The sequence below is a fragment of the Candoia aspera genome, chromosome 9, assembly GCF_035149785.1.
Source record: "Candoia aspera isolate rCanAsp1 chromosome 9, rCanAsp1.hap2, whole genome shotgun sequence".
NCBI lineage: Eukaryota > Metazoa > Chordata > Lepidosauria > Squamata > Boidae > Candoia > Candoia aspera.
Window position 1 is genome coordinate 22,215,180 of NC_086161.1, and position 13,807 is coordinate 22,228,986.

Consider the following 13,807-nt stretch of genomic DNA (forward strand, 5'->3'; position numbering starts at 1 on the left):
AAAGCCGAAAGGACGGCTAGCGGCCGACGGTGCTGGTGGTGAACGGCGAATCCGATGTTCTAAGGATCAACACACCATTGGAACCTGGAATGTAAGATCTATGAGCCAGGGCAAATTGGATGTGGTTATTGGTGAGATGTCAAGATTAAAGATAGACATTCTGGGCGTCAGTGAACTGAAATGGACTGGAATGGGCCACTTCACATCAAATGACCACCAGATCTACTACTGCGGACAAGAGGACCACAGAAGAAATGGAGTAGCCTTCATAATTAATAGTAAAGTGGCTAAAGCAGTGCTTGGATACAACCCAAAAAATGATAGAATGATCTCAATTCGAATTCAGGGCAAGCCATCTAACATCACAGTGATCCAAATATACGCCCCAACCACAAATGCTGAAGAAGCTGAAGTAGAGCAGTTCTATGAGGATCTGCAGCACCTACTGGACAACACGCCTAAAAGAGATGTTATTTTCATCACAGGAGACTGGAATGCTAAGGTGGGCAGTCAAATGACACCTCGAATTACAGGTAAGTATGGCCTGGGAGAACAAAACGAAGCAGGACACAGGCTGATAGAATTTTGCCAAGACAATTCACTCTGCATAACAAACACTCTCTTCCAACAACCTAAGAGACGGCTTTATACATGGACTTCACCAGATGGACAACACCGAAATCAGATTGATTACATCCTTTGCAGCCAAAGGTGGCGGACATCTGTACAGTCGGTAAAAACAAGGCCTGGAGCTGACTGTAGTTCAGATCACGAACTTCTTCTTGCACAATTTAGGATCAGACTCAAGAGATTAGGGAAGACCCACAGATCAGCTAGATATGAGCTCACTAATATTCCTAAGGAATATGCAGTGGAGGTGAAGAACAGATTTAAGGGACTGGACTTAGTAGATAGGGTCCCAGAAGAACTCTGGACAGAAGTTGGCAGCATTGTTCAGGAGGCGGCAACAAAATACATCCCAAAGAAAGAGAAAACCAAGAAGGCAAAATGGCTGTCTGCTGAGACACTAGAAGTAGCCCAAGAAAGAAGGAAAGCAAAAGGCAACAGTGATAGGGGGAGATATGCCCAATTAAATGCAAAATTCCAGAGGTTAGCCAGAAGAGATAAGGAATTATTTTTAAACAAGCAATGCGCGGAAGTGGAAGAAGACAATAGAATAGGAAGGACAAGAGATCTCTTCCAGAAAATTAGAAACATTGGAGGTAAATTCCAGGCAAAAATGGGTATGATCAAAAACAAAGATGGCAAGGACCTAACAGAAGAAGAAGAGATCAAGAAAAGGTGGCAAGAATATACAGAAGACCTGTATAGGAAGGATAACAATATCAGGGATAGCTTTGACAGTGTGGTCGGTGAGCTAGAGCCAGACATCCTGAAGAGTGAGGTTGAGTGGGCCTTAAGAAGCATTGCTAATAACAAGGCAACAGGAGACGACGGCATCCCAGCTGAACTGTTCAAAATCTTGCAAGATGATGCTCTCAAGGGAATGCATGCTAAATGCCAGCAAATTTGGAAAACACAAGAATGGCCATCAGACTGGAAAAAATCAACTTATATCCCCATACCAAAAAAGGGAAACACTAAAGAATGTTCAAACTATCGAACAGTGGCACTCATTTCACATGCCAGTAAGGTAATGCTCAAGATCCTGCAAGGTAGACTTCAGCAGTTCATGGAGCGAGAATTGCCAGACATACAAGCTGGGTTTAGAAAAGGCAGAGGAACTAGAGACCAAATTGCCAACATCCGCTGGATAATGGAAAAAGCCAGGGAGTTTCAGAAAAACATCTATTTCTGTTTTATTGACTATTCTAAAGCCTTTGACTGTGTGGACCATAACAAATTGTGGCAAGTTCTTAGTGGTATGGGGATACCAAGTCATCTTGTATGCCTCCTGAAGAATCTGTATAACGACCAAGTAGCAACAGTAAGAACAGACCACGGAACAACAGACTGGTTTAAGATTGGGAAAGGAGTACGGCAGGGCTGTATACTCTCACCCTACCTATTCAACTTGTATGCAGAACACATCATGCGACAAGCTGGCCTTGAGGAATCCAAGGCTGGAGTTAAAATTGCTGGAAGAAACATTAACAATCTCAGATATGCAGATGATACCACTTTGATGGCTGAAAGTGAAGAGGAACTGAGGAGCCTTATGATGAAGGTGAAAGAAGAAAGTGCAAAAGCTGGTTTGCAGCTAAACCTCAAAAAAACCAAGATTATGGCAACCAGCTTGATTGATAACTGGCAAATAGAGGGAGAAAATGTAGAAGCAGTGAAAGACTTTGTATTCCTAGGTGCAAAGATTACTGCAGATGCTGACTGCAGTCAGGAAATCAGAAGACGCTTAATCCTTGGAAGAAGAGCAATGACAAATCTCGATAAAATAGTTAAGAGCAGAGACATCACACTGACAACAAAGGCCCGCATAGTTAAAGCAATGGTGTTCCCTGTAGTAACATATGGCTGCGAGAGCTGGACCATAAGGAAGGCTGAGCGAAGGAAGATCGATGCTTTTGAACTGTGGTGTTGGAGGAAAATTCTGAGAGTGCCTTGGACTGCAAGAAGATCCAACCAGTCCATCCTCCAGGAAATAAAGCCAGACTGCTCACTTGAGGGAATGATATTAAAGGCAAAACTGAAATACTTTGGCCACATAATGAGAAGACAGGACACCCTGGAGAAGATGCTGATGCTAGGGAGAGTGGAAGGCAAAAGGAAGAGGGGCCGACCAAGGGCAAGATGGATGGATGATATTCTAGAGGTGACGGACTCGTCCCTGGGGGAGCTGGGGGTGTTGACGACCGACAGGAAGCTCTGGCGTGGGCTGGTCCATGAAGTCACGAAGAGTCGGAAGCGACTAAACGAATAAACAACAAAAAACATGACACATAATCCAGAATCAAAGTTCAGCTCAAAGTTTAGCAAAGAAGCTGGCATCACCTCAAAAAGTGGCTTACCGTAACCTGAACTACCACATTCCAGATGGCTGCTAAGATGGCAGAGATACCAGGCACACTCCAAACATTTTGCTATCATTAACAGTTGCCAATGTTTTGCAGCCCAGATCTGATAGGCCTAAGTGAGAATTTGGGAAGATAAAGCGATTTGCTTGTTCCATCAACCAATACAGTGAAGGCTGATGGGCAACAGACAGGATGCCGTTTGTAATGGTATGTGGAATGACCTTGGGGGACAGGAGGAAGAGCCACAGAATAGGCCAGCCTTTCTCAAATCTTTTGACCCTGGAGGAACCCTTGAAATATTTTTCAGGCCTTGGGGAGCCCCTGCACATTCAGACTCAAAGATAGGCCAGAAGTCACAAAATTATTTATATTTTGTTTCATGGGTAGGCCTGGATATATGCATTAGTGTTCTTAAACTGAAAATAAAGAATGAAACTTACCTCTTTCATGTGAAGCTGGCCGAATTTGAAATAATTTTGTAAATAAATCGTGATTTCCCAGGGAACCTCTAGTGGCCTCTCGCGGAACCCTAGGGTGCCACGGAACCCTGGTTGAGAAAGTCTGGACTAAGCAATGGTCAGATAAGAGGCAGCTGAGCCCGCAGAAGGAATGGGGGTGTGACAAACATCTCAGAAGGGACCGTCCCTGGTTTCTTGGACTGTAAAGATGTGGCAGGGGAGAGATGTACTTTTGGGCTTGCAAGATTCTGGTATTTTAAAGGTAGTGTTAGTATTCATGGCTAGTGCTTATCTGGACTACCTCACAAGGCTGATGTTGCACCACTTTCGAAGTGGAGATGGTCTTTTGAACATCTCAAGCAATGTGGAAGGCATGCACTGAACTACTTCACACAGCACACTAAATCGTAATACAATGTAGCTTTGGCTTAGTGTGCTGTACAAACCTCAGCCATTTGTAGCTGAAAAAACCCTTTTTTGTGGCTTAGCACATTTTACAAACTCAGCCTACTGTTGTCCAGACAATGAACGAGGCTTAAAAGAACCATGGCTTAAGTGACATAGGTGAACCAGGTCACTGGACCTCAACTCTCCAAAGAGATTTTGTAAAACCCCAAGAATGCTTGTCACTTGCACTTAGAGAAGTTTTTATTTTGTTGTTAAAATCCAGCTTCAAAATCATGTTAGTTCATAAAGGCATTTTCCCCAGTTTTCTTTGATTGGCAATGTAAAGTAAATCATAACTGGGCTGAGCTAATGAGGCAGTGATTCTTTATAATCTTTTTAGTATGTGCAAATATTAACATACTTTTAATCTACATATTAACATACTTTTAGTTTACATAACATTAATAGACATAATATGCTACAATATATAGGTTTATCAAGTCTCCTGTCTGGGAAACACCTCTGCAAACATATTGGCTATTTGCATGGTTTACAATGACTCACAAACCTGTCCCCATTTTAGTTGAGAATGTGTGAACCCAATTTGCATGGTTACTTGGTGGTTCAGTGTGTTCTGTACACCCAGAAAAGGGAGAGCCACAGACTCGAGAACAGTAATGCAAAAGGCATCTCAGCCCACAGAAGGAAAAAGGGTGTGGGAAGTGTTTCAGAAGGGACCCTCCCTACTTTTCCAGAGAGTAAAAGAAGAGGAGGGGAGAAATACTTGAGTCTTGCAAGATTCTGTTAACGTACCCTTACAATAAGGATAAGAGTCAGTACTCCTGCTCTTCCTCCTGTCTCCCAAGGTCATTCCCACATTCCCTTACAGATGCTTGTCATTTCTTCCATCCAACCAGGATTATGACGTATCTTTATTTTATTTTATTTATTTATTTATTCATTCGATTTCTATAGCCACCCATCTCAACAAGTGACTCTGGGCAGCTTACAACAATAAAACCACAAAACAGTTAAAACCATTACAATTAAACAATTAAAATACAAAATAAATACAAGATAAATCTTCCAAGGTTGCCTGATACTGTGCCTCTATTTGCTCCATTCATCCCAACTGAGGATTAGTGCTAATCTTGATGATTGCCACTATTATTTGTATTATATTAATGTTATCGTTATTTTATCGTATTTTATGCCCACTTTTTATTCATAATTTTAGGAGCATGTAGTATTTTTTGCTGTAATGAAGATTTGTTGTTGCCATTGTTGATGTTAGTCCTTCTCTGCTTTTTTCTGACCAAGAACAGCCTCAAACTGTGTAAAAAATCTGTTTGTCTTTGGCACCGCATGTTTCGAAGAGCAGTCAAGGCAGTCACTGGGAACAGAGGCAGCGAGGGCTGGACGTGGATTGGCAAGAAGAACAAATTTCAGGCTGATCTAGTTTCCTGCCAGCCCAAGGATGGGTGGGGAGCCACTCAGCCTGAGAAAAGACTCTGTAAGCCTTGTTCCCCAAGAATATTGTGCTTCGAAGAGCCAGCCTGCCCATTCAAGTTTAAAATGGCAAACGATACCATTCTCTACAAATAAATGTTTTGATATTGTTCCAGGTATCCAGTATTTCCTGGATTTGAAATTTTTGTGCTGTCATTATTTCGTGTGCTGTGCTGTGACACTTCGCCAGCTGACACAGGTGAATTTTAGAGCCTAGGTTTAATTTCTTAACACTCCCCTCCCTTTTGACTGATACAGATGTGGAGATAAATTACATTTAAATATATTTTTATTCTATAGTATAGTGCAGTGTTTCTCAACCTTGATGACTTTAAGATGTGCAGACTTCAACTCCCAGAATTCCCCAGCCAGCCCAGAGAATTCTGGGAGTTGAAGTCCACAAATCTTAAAGTTGTCAAGGTTGAGAAGCACTGATATAAGGGGAGTAATAAACAAAAGTAAACAGTAGTAATACTATAATTACACATATGGAGATTAAAACGAACTGAAACGTCAAAAAAAGAAAAAGGTAAAATTTCATATAATATTAATATAGGATTAATATGGAAATAGTTCAGTCTTTTAATGTATTGTTAAAGCTAGGCCATACAGAAATACACTTCTCCATCTTCTTATTTTTTTGTATAATAAAACATTTCTAAAATCAGTGAAAATGCTTTAACCTCTCTCCTTTTTCCGCCTGCGTAGAATGAGTCTCTTAGCTGAATCCCAGGTTCAGTTCAGCTAGAGATCTTCAAATTCCATTATTTCAGAATATTTGCAGCAATAAACTAATAAAAATTAGGCTGCCCAATCTTGACAACCACAGGATGGCAGCAGTCACGTTTAGTGGTCCTCTGGATTTTTGCAGCCTGGAGCTTATAACTCTAATAAATACAGCATCTATAATTAAGTACATCACTTCTTTGCTCCAAAATCCTTGTATTGATGCTGGGGTTACTGGCTGCTGTGCCAAATCCTGCCACTCTGTGACTGCATTCTCATAGCATGCTAGGCCAGGGTAAAATGGGTTGGGTAGATGGTGGTTCAACATGTTGTGGGAACTTCGCTATTGTCTTTGCATGTTTAATGTGCCAGCACATCTTGGCTGATTTGTTTGAACCCAGCCTGTTATGCAAACACAGCAATGGGGCTTTGTTAATCTGGACGTAAAGATTTTGGGTGAATCCGGCCTCAGGCAGGCCACTGAATGGCAGAGGGCCCTACATCTGCTCCAATATCCAATCCTTACTATGCTGGAAGCTGGAACATGGGCACCACCACAACCTCCAAACGACAGAAACAGCAAGGAATTCCTTTTTATTATTCTCACCAGCCTTCTGATGATCTTAAGCCAATGCATTCTCTACTATGAAAAGGAAGTGCTCAGATTTCCCTACAGGCTGCAATTACTTGCAACTGCCTTGCATTTCTCAGTTGGGGTAACCTAGGGCCATGATCCTGGATAAGTCCACAGCATCTTCATGCGCACCCACTAAATTTCTTGCTGTATCGGACACTCTTTTTATTTCCAATTCCAAGTTCAAAAAAAAGGGGGGGGGAATCAAAACGCGACTCTTTAAACATAATCTTTATTTACAAGATCATTTCATAACATTAAAGTCTTTCCATTCTTTAAGAGTCTTTTGGGGAGCTGGTGGCACATAAATACTGTAAATAAATGAAATGAAAAAGCATGCACAGAAAAAGACAAAAGTAAATGGTTGAGATACAGCTAAAGAGGATAGAAGAATGACTGTCAGATTGCCTCCTAGTAAACGGTTGCTTGGCAACTGACCACACCCACAGTGGCCATTTTGTGTGAACACCCACAACAAATGGGCACTCAAATGTGCCTCTGGGGACCAAGGGAAGATTGCAGACTACTGTAGGTCTGGATAAAAATCAGACACGTTTTAGGTGTGTCTGAGAAAAATCAAACTTTACAAAATGCGTGTCATGGCATGTAAACAGCCTATTCCCCAAGCAGTGACTGTGTTAAATGCAACCAGTTGCTCATCACCCATGTTATAGCAAGATAAACACAAGACAGAGGTAGGCTATAATGTGCATGCCGAGACTACAGAAGCGTAGTAGAAGGGGTTCCCAGGGCTTCATGGGTAAAACTAAAAAAGTCTGGAAAACTTTCCAAACTTGCTTGAAAATACCGACCACCCTGGTTAGATCTGAGTGAGGTTTGGTTTTGATAAACTCATTACTTAGGCTTTCATATCTAGGCTGCATTAACTGGGACAGCCACTAGATGGCACCACTGGCATCTACTGATTGAGGGTCCACCTGTCTCCCATAGAGCCTCCCCAATCCTGTGAGTTCCAAGCAGTCAGTCAGTCCAAAACAAGGTGTTGGTTACCACCTATGAAGCCCTCCATGGCACAGGTCCTAGCCATTTGAGGGTCCACCTGTTTCCCTTGTGTGTCCCCATCCTGTGAGCTCCAACTGAGTTGTCTTGCTTTGGGCCCCATCGATCAATCAGTGGCATCCACCAGGGCCCAGGAAGGAAGGGCGCCTTCTCTGTCGTTGCACCAGCCCTTTGGAGTGGCGGAGATTCATATGGCCCCCCACCCTACCCACCCCCGAGCATCCTTCAAAACCCAGCTTTTCCGTGGGTCTTGTTTAGAAGCCCTATAAGCTGGGGGAAGATGTGAAAGGATGCTTCTGTCGCCTTGGAAGTTGTTGTTATGGAAATTTTAACTTGTGAAGCTGCCCCGAAGTTGTGCTTTTAACTTCGTGAAGCTGCCCCGAATTGTTCTGGAGTGGGTCAGGCTGGGAATTTAATTTTTTTTAAATCCGATTCTCAGTGCCTGCCTGGACCAGTCCCTGCAGTTTTCTTGGCAAGATTTCAGAAGTGGTTTGCCATTGTCTCTTTCCTAGGGATGAGAGAGAGTGACTGGCCCAAGGTCACCCAGCTGGCTTTGTGCCCAAGGTGGGACTAGAACTCTGTCTCCGGGTTTCTAGCCTGGTGCCTTCACCACTACACCCAACTGGCTCTCAGGAAATTTAATAAATAACAAGATGCAGATGTTCCCGTCTTCTAGTGGTCATCCAGATGTTTCCAGCCCAAATCTAGCAACCCTGCCATTACTAAAGACAGGACATGAACCTGCACTCTCTCGAAAGCCAATGCTAGGCAGTGTACAGTTGGAACTGCATTCTTTTTGCCTCTGTGTGGCTGTAATGTTACCCTGTCAAGCTTGGAAGTCCATCCTGGGGAAGCTGGTGTGACACTTCAAAGCAAATATAGTGTAATTGGAACTCACCAGTTCTGGTTTTGTTTTGTTTTTGCAAGGTTAGACATACCCTCAAGAATACGGTTTATGGAGCACTTGCATCCGGCTGCGGACACTTGACCCGCCAATTTCAGTGAACGGAGCGAGGTTCACCCGCTTTGCTCGGGGATGAGCCGGCTGGCTGCAAAGAAAGCCAGCCCGGCCTCACGCGACCCCTCTGACCCCCCCGGCAACGCTCAACAGGCTTGCTCGAGAGTAAGGGACGCTCCTGAAGCAAGACGGCGCCGAGGCGGACGTGGGTCAATCGCCCGCGGGGAAGCCCTCTTGGAAGATGCAGGGATCCGGGGGAGCTGTGACACGTCGCTTACTCGTGCATACGGCCCGTGGGAAGGCCGGGAGCGGTTTACTCTCGAGTATGTGCAAAGGAGGACCCAAGAACTTGCGCGGTCGCCGACGGAGGAGCTAACTCGGGAGCGGGTCCGAGGGGAGGGGTCGGGGGCGCCGGCCAGGCTGGCGATCCCTGTTCGCCTACTCGGGGGCAAGCCAGCCTCGGACTGCCTGCCGGAAAAGCACGGAAAGGGGCCCCGCGACACCGGCCCGGTGGCTGACGCCCCTCTGCTTTGCTTACTCGCGACGGATCTCCCCCGGATCGCGGCGGACGCCTTTCTCTGGAGTAGAGGCAGAGGGAAGGCAGGCGGCCCTTCTCGCGTTAATGCTGTAGGCTCCCCTGCCGCGCGGCAGGCGGCTTGCTCCCGAGTAGGCGCGCAGAAGGGGGCGCGGGGCTCCCGCTGCCGCGCGCTTCCCCGCCCGCAGAGCCACCCGTCGCAACGCCGCGCGCGGCTGCCCGGATTCCGAGCCCGGGCTCCGCGCCTGCGCAGAACCGCGCGCGCGCCCCCTCTCTCCCCCCTCCCTCCGAGCCGCCCTCCCTCTCCCGAACCGCGCACACGCATACACAGACCGTGGCTGCTCCCTCAACCCGATACCCCTCCCTCCTCGCCCTTCCCCGTGCTGCTCTTCCCTCTCCCGGAGAGGCTGTTCCCACACCCCTCCCCCGCGGCCGGCTCCGCCCCACGCGGCTGTTCCGCTGCCAGGGGCCTCTCCGCCCTCCGCAGAGCTACGGACCCAAGATGGCCGCCGTGTCAGTTTGGGTCTTCGCTGCCGTCCGGTCTCGGGCGCCTGGGCTCCGCCTCTCGTAGGCCCCGGTGAGTCTCGGGCGCCGCCGCGGGGCTCCGGCCGGCCTCGGCGGGGGGGCGCGGGCGGCGGGGGGCGCGGGCGGCGGCGGCGGGGCGGCTCCGAGCCGGCCGCGGGGGGAGAAAGGGCCCTGCGCGGGCTTCTCGCGTCAGGCCCCGCGGCCTGTTCCGGCCCGGCCGACGCTCGCGCTGCGCCAGGCCCGCCGGGGCCGCGGCAGGTGCAGGCCGCCTTGCCCGAGCGCCGCCGCCGCCGCCTCGGCCGAGCCCTCCCGCCGAGCGGCCGTGGGGACGGAGCGTCCTCCGGGCGTCTGGCAGGCCGGAGCGGCGGCGGCGCGGCGCTTGGGCGGCCGGGGCGTAGTGGGCGACCCGCGGGTTAGGCCTCTCTCCTCGGCCGGGAGCGGGGGCTGGCTCGGCCGCGCTTCCCCGGCGAGGACCCCCCGGCGGACGGGGATGGCGGCGCCGCCGGAGCGGGGATCGCCCCTTTCGGCCCGGGCGCGGCGGCAGCCGCGGCCCGCCCGCGGACCCAGGTTCCTGCGTGGTTGCTTCCCCGCCTTACATAACGAGGCTCCCTTTCTCCGGGAGGGCATCTCCGGCTGGCGGAGCCGGCGGCGGTCTCCGAAAAGCTCTTATTTTCCCTTCGCTTTCGGAGAAACCCGCTCCGGCGGCCGGCGCGTCCCGGAATGGGAGCCGCCGCTCCTCGCGGTCGTAAAGAGGATGGAAAGTTTCCCAGGGAAAGTTAGTTCCGAGAGAGCCTCTTGGCTCCTCTCCGCGGAGAAAATTCAGCGCTGCCTGGAGAAGTTGCGACAATCCCGACCAGGCTCCCAATCTTGCGATTCTCTTTTTAATTCAGGGCGAGAGTTTAGAAAGTTGCCAGCTGACTTGTTCCGATTTGTTCGCCCTCCAGAAATATTGACGGTGATACTTGTCTAGTTTGCAGCCTCGGGCTTATTTTCAGGTCTGTTTGGCATGTGGGTAGAAGGGGTTGGTTTTTTCCTGTGACTGTTTCTCCATTTCTTTTGGAGAAGTTTGCCCCTCCCCATGTGCAAATCTGGAGTGCCTTGTCTCCATGAATGGCATCTGGCTGACAAAAGTTTTTGAAAAAGCGGGCTGATACATTGCTGTATTTTAACCAGTTCTGCAGTTGCTTTCAGTTTCAGTTATAGGCCAAGTATCCTTGGAGGTAATTTTGCTTTTTTGTTTCAAAACAGTGCTGTTAAGAGATAACAAATCATACTATATTTTCTTGCATTCTGATAAAAGTTGCTAAACTATGTTTTTTGCTTTTCCTGCAGGTGCACGGTTCACCTGTCAAATTGGGAGTATAAAGCAGTGGAGTGAAATGTACTGAAATCTTTTTACCTGTGTGATACATTTTTTCATCGGTTGTTGGGGGGAGGGTATTGGAAAACATGAACCAGGAATAGGAAATACTCATGTTTGAAAAAAGAAGAGCAACTTGGGGTCAAAAACGTGTATGCTATGATTAACTGGTCCTCATTCTCCGATCATCTGTTTTCCCATTGTGTGGAACTCCTTCAGCATAGGGATAAGGGATAACGACTCTATGGATATAAAGAATTTTTCACCATGGTAAAACTCGCTAACCCGCTGTACACTGAGTGGATTTTGGAGGCAATTAAAAAGGTCAAGAAGCAAAAACAGCGGCCATCAGAAGAGAGGATATGCAATGCGGTGTCTTCATCCCATGGTTTGGATCGCAAAACTGTTCTGGAGCAGTTGGAACTGAGCGTTAAAGATGGAACTATTTTAAAAGTTTCCAATAAAGGACTTAATTCCTATAAGGATCCAGATAACCCTGGGCGAATAGCACTTCCTAAACCACGGAACCATGGAAAGTTGGATGGTAAACCAAATGTGGACTGGAATAAACTGATCAAACGGGCCATTGAGGGCTTGGCAGAATCCACCGGCTCATCCCTGAAGAACATTGAACGTTACTTGAAAGGGCAGAAGGATGTGTCAGCGCTGTTTGCCAGCAGTGCCCCTTCCATCTTTCACCAGCAGTTGCGGTTGGCTGTTAAGCGTGCTGTTGGCCATGGCCGGCTCCTTAAAGATGGACCTTTGTATCAACTCAACACTAAAGCAGCCACAAACGCAGATGGGAAAGAGAGCTGTGAGTCTCTTTCTTGTCTTCCTCCAGTATCCCTCCTTCCACATGAAAAAGATAAGGTAAGAATTGCATGCTTGCTGAATCCTGCTTGCGGTAATGGACAATACCCAGGTCTACCTTGAAGCTGCTGCTTAGAAATGTAACTTGTGAGCTGTGGACTGGAATTTACAAATACAAAAGTAACTTCGTATCAAGACCCTATCTTTATCAGGTGATCCCATCTGCAGTGTCAAGATGCCAATGCAGTGCTACCTTGCAAGGTTGTTGAAAGGGTTTTTGAGAATGCATATATAAATTCTCTAAGGTGATATATAAGTAGCAGGCAGCCTGGACATCTTATATATATTTACACTGTGAATTCAGAATGTTGTAAAAAGCCCTGGGAGAATTTGTTTTAAAGGATGGCAAAAGTACTAAATCTATATACTGCATAATTGTCGCTGCTGTGACAACCGGTGGTTTCATGGGACAGTAAAACTTGTCAGCGGAATTATTTTTTTCTTACAGTATTACATCTAGTGTTCTCATTAAGAGTACCCCATCTGCTCAAAAAATAGGGATTGATTTAATATGGCAAGGCAGACACTTAGTTCTTTAATGTAACGGTAGCTATCAGTAATCCTAAATTTGGGGCCCTTTGGGTGACAACACCTGACAGGCCTTGAATGAGCTTTGTAATTAAATAGAGTTCGTCCTGGTAGTACTTGGATTGGAGGCCACCAGGAACTCCAGGGCTGGAGACCAGATTGGGAAACCAAGATGGCAATTGTAAATCATTTTGATATTACTGCCAGGAATACCTCATTTTTGTGTCCATGTACCAAAAGTCAAGCTTGACTCAAAGGTGGCCTTCCCATTAGTATTTGTGTGTATTTTAAAAGAATATATCATATGTAGATATAATATCTGTTACTTGATGTTTTTGAGTTGTTGTTACATTATTGTTCAGGATGGGCTCTGACTTCTCAGTTTTCTCTTCCATGAGCTACTAACTTGCATAATGTAAGAAAATATATTCTGTGTTTGCTGTTACAATCTTTCCTGCACAGGACACTTGGCTGAAACTGCATTTATAATTTTAGGTTAGTCCTTGGTTACCAGCCAAGTTAAAGATGTAAGTTTATTTTCTAAATAAAGTGTTTTTTAATGGTGTGATAAACACACTTTGCCCTGTTCTTCTCTGCTGTTAGTCTTTATTTGATATCCTTGTTAGTGTTACTTAATGGTTATAATGGTAATAAGTATAGGGCTGTGCACTGCTTCAGATTCAGTTCCAAAAAGGTGTTTTGGAGCATGAATGCAGCACCTGCTTGCAACTCTTAATCAGCCATGACTTTTCCTGGGATCCCACAGCAGCTGCAGAGGGCAGTCATGTGATCCTGGGAAAGGATGCAGCTGATTTAAAGAGTGCAGGTGCTGCTGCATTAACAGTGGCATGCAGCTGAAGCACTTTGGATCCAGAGCGCTGCACAGGCCTAGTATGCACTTGAATTCCTTTAACTGGTCCTAAAACACAGTTGCTGTCAGAAGTAGGAAGAGGAGAAAATTGGGAGTATGATATGGTAGCAACAGAAGACAGTTTGAGTGTTGTATTTGCTTGATGACCCCTAAATATAATTCCAGTAGAAGTTGTGCAATGGTCAGTAACAGGTTGACAGTGAAGTGTCTACAGAAGGGAGTTGGAAAGCTACTCAGATCCTTTCTAAGCCCAAGCTTCTTGGATGACAAACAGCTGGCTCCTAGGCTCAGTTCACCTTTACACTGGGTAAGAATAGTATTGGGCAACCTGTTGGGCAGCCATGTGACCATTAAGAGTTTTGATAGTCAAAGATGTAGCTCACTGCAGAGAATTTAGCATGCTGGGGCTTGAGTCTGCTATAGAGTTTACAAGCAT

At 46.6% G+C, this 13,807-nt stretch overlaps 1 protein-coding gene across 1 annotated transcript in view; it reads left to right on the top strand.

Annotated features, from left to right (window-relative positions):
• The first annotated feature begins 9,687 nt into the window (after nt 1-9,687).
• The window catches only part of KAT6A (lysine acetyltransferase 6A), a 63,289-nt gene continuing 59,169 nt past the window's right edge, over nt 9,688-13,807 (top strand). Inside the window, exons 1-2 of the mRNA XM_063311274.1 lie at nt 9,688-9,794; nt 11,075-11,972. Coding sequence (XP_063167344.1) covers nt 11,370-11,972 — 603 coding nt within the window. The 5' untranslated portion in view covers nt 9,688-9,794; nt 11,075-11,369. The remainder of the gene's footprint in view (nt 9,795-11,074; nt 11,973-13,807) is intronic.